Source organism: Quercus lobata, chromosome 3 (genome assembly GCF_001633185.2).
Source record: "Quercus lobata isolate SW786 chromosome 3, ValleyOak3.0 Primary Assembly, whole genome shotgun sequence".
Lineage (NCBI taxonomy): Eukaryota > Viridiplantae > Streptophyta > Magnoliopsida > Fagales > Fagaceae > Quercus > Quercus lobata.
The window spans coordinates 25,936,300-25,938,038 of record NC_044906.1 but is presented as its reverse complement, the minus strand read 5'-3'; the positions used below and the strand labels follow the sequence as shown (position 1 = coordinate 25,938,038).

At 48.6% G+C, this 1,739-nt stretch overlaps 2 protein-coding genes across 2 annotated transcripts; both read left to right on the top strand.

Moving 5' to 3' along the window:
• Nucleotides 1–212: 212 nt before the first annotated feature.
• On the top strand, nucleotides 213–863 carry LOC115980645. Its single transcript, XM_031102878.1, has 2 exons — nucleotides 213–524; nucleotides 585–863. Exons 1-2 carry the CDS (start codon nucleotides 213–215, stop codon nucleotides 861–863), a joined length of 591 nt encoding a protein of 196 aa, XP_030958738.1.
• A 15-nt stretch (nucleotides 864–878) lies between these two features.
• LOC115980644 lies at nucleotides 879–1,739 on the top strand. Its single transcript, XM_031102877.1, has one exon. The coding sequence runs from the start codon at nucleotides 879–881 to the stop codon at nucleotides 1,737–1,739; it is 861 nt and encodes a 286-aa protein (XP_030958737.1).

Below are 1,739 nucleotides of genomic sequence, written 5' to 3'. Positions count from 1 at the left end.
AGTGTGGGAAATCGAGGCGAGGAGGGATCTAGCCAATCTGGTTCTCGTCAACGCCGGGATCGTTCCCTTTCTCGAGAATCACATCGACATAGGAACCCTCACATTCCCAAGAGTCGCGTCAACGTCGGGACCGTTCGCGTTCGCGCAGATAAGCTGACTGTGGTTCGGATTCCCCGGAGGAATGGCAGCCCTACAATGCTGCCATGGACGCAATGAGTCGGGCCTTACAAAGAGCTGCTCAGTTGCCGTTCTCAAGCGAAATTGAACGGGCCCCTATGCCAAGCCGATTTACACGGCCACTGTTTAACTCCTACGATGGGAAAACGGACTCGGTGGAGCATGTCAGTCATTATATCCATATGATGTCTTTGCACGCGCACAACGATGCGCTGATGTGTAAGGTGTTTCTCTCAAGTCTTGGCTCCACGGCTTTGAGATGGTTTAATGGGTTACAAAAAGGTTTCATTCATAGTTTTGCCGAGTTGATCCAGGAGTTTGGCACTCCAATCATGACGTGCAACCGGGTGCCACAACCGATGGACGCATTGCTATCCATAAAGATGAGGGTTGGCGAAACCCTTTAGAGTTATGCCAGTCGGTATTGGGAGCTATACAATGAAATCGGTGGGGGTAATGAGAAGATTGCAGCAAGCACTTTCAGGATGGGGCTGCCCAAGGACTCTGAACTACGAGAGTCGTTGAGGAAAAGATCTCCCGAGGATATGAGGCAACTTATGAGGCGTATTAAGGAGTATAAATGTCTCGAGGATGATCGCCTGCAGAATAAAGGTAAGGCCCCGTTGCTAAATTGTTCCCGGCAGGGCGTTTTTCCCCCGAGACCAAGGAAGGATTTTAGGATGTAGGAACTGGAAGCGCAAATGGGAGGGGTGAATGTAGCATTCAAAGAGCCGATACACAAGATTTTAGACCGGATTAAGAACGAACCGTTCTTCAGATGGCCGAACAAGATAGGGGGCGACCCGTCTCGGAGGAATCAAAACTTGTATTGCACATACCACAAGGATAAAGGGCACACCACCGAGCAGTACCAGGTATTAAAAGATCATCTGGGGCAACTAGTGAAGGTAGGATATTTGAAAGAGTTCATAGTGGATTTTGGAAACCGGGATGCCGGTCATGGCGCTCAGCAAAAAAGGAACCCTCTTCCGCCACCATTGGGGGTGATCGAGGTCATCCATGCTGCTTCGAGGGGTGCGACTGTAAACAGAAGAGGAGTATTGACAGTGGCACCCAAAGAAACTTGCACAAAGAAACAATCACCCGAAAAGAGGATGAAAGTTGGCCGGCTGGCAATCTCTTTTGACGAGGAAGATCTGGAGGGAACAATTCAACTGCATGATGATGCGTTGGTAGTAACAGCGCGGATAAGCGACTTCTTAGTGAAAAGGGTGATGATAGACCAAGGAAGTGGAGCCGACGTAATGTACCTAGATCTATTCGATGGGCTTGGATTAAAAAATCAGGACTTGACGAAGTATGATACGCCATTAGTCTCATTTGATGGAAGAGTTGTGATTCCCGAAAGTCAAATTTCCCTTCCGGTAAATATGGAGGGCAAGGAAGTGATGGTCACCTTCATAGTAGTAAGATCATTCTCCCCATACACGGCAATCCTGGAAAGGCCGTGGATTCATGCAATGAGGGCTGTTTTGTCCACCTTGCATATGAAGGTTAAATTTCCTACCGAGCATGGAGTTGTCGTAGTACGAGGGAACTAG

Bases quoted from the DNA above. Each gene is read 5' to 3' on its own strand.
- LOC115980644 (XM_031102877.1), top strand. From the start codon at position 879: ATGGGAGGGGTGAATGTAGCATTCAAAGAGCCGATACACAAGATTTTA.
- LOC115980645 (XM_031102878.1), top strand. From the start codon at position 213: ATGAGTCGGGCCTTACAAAGAGCTGCTCAGTTGCCGTTCTCAAGCGAA. The intron at 525-584 runs GTGCCACAACCG...GAAACCCTTTAG, and splicing joins CAATCATGACGTGCAACCGG to AGTTATGCCAGTCGGTATTG.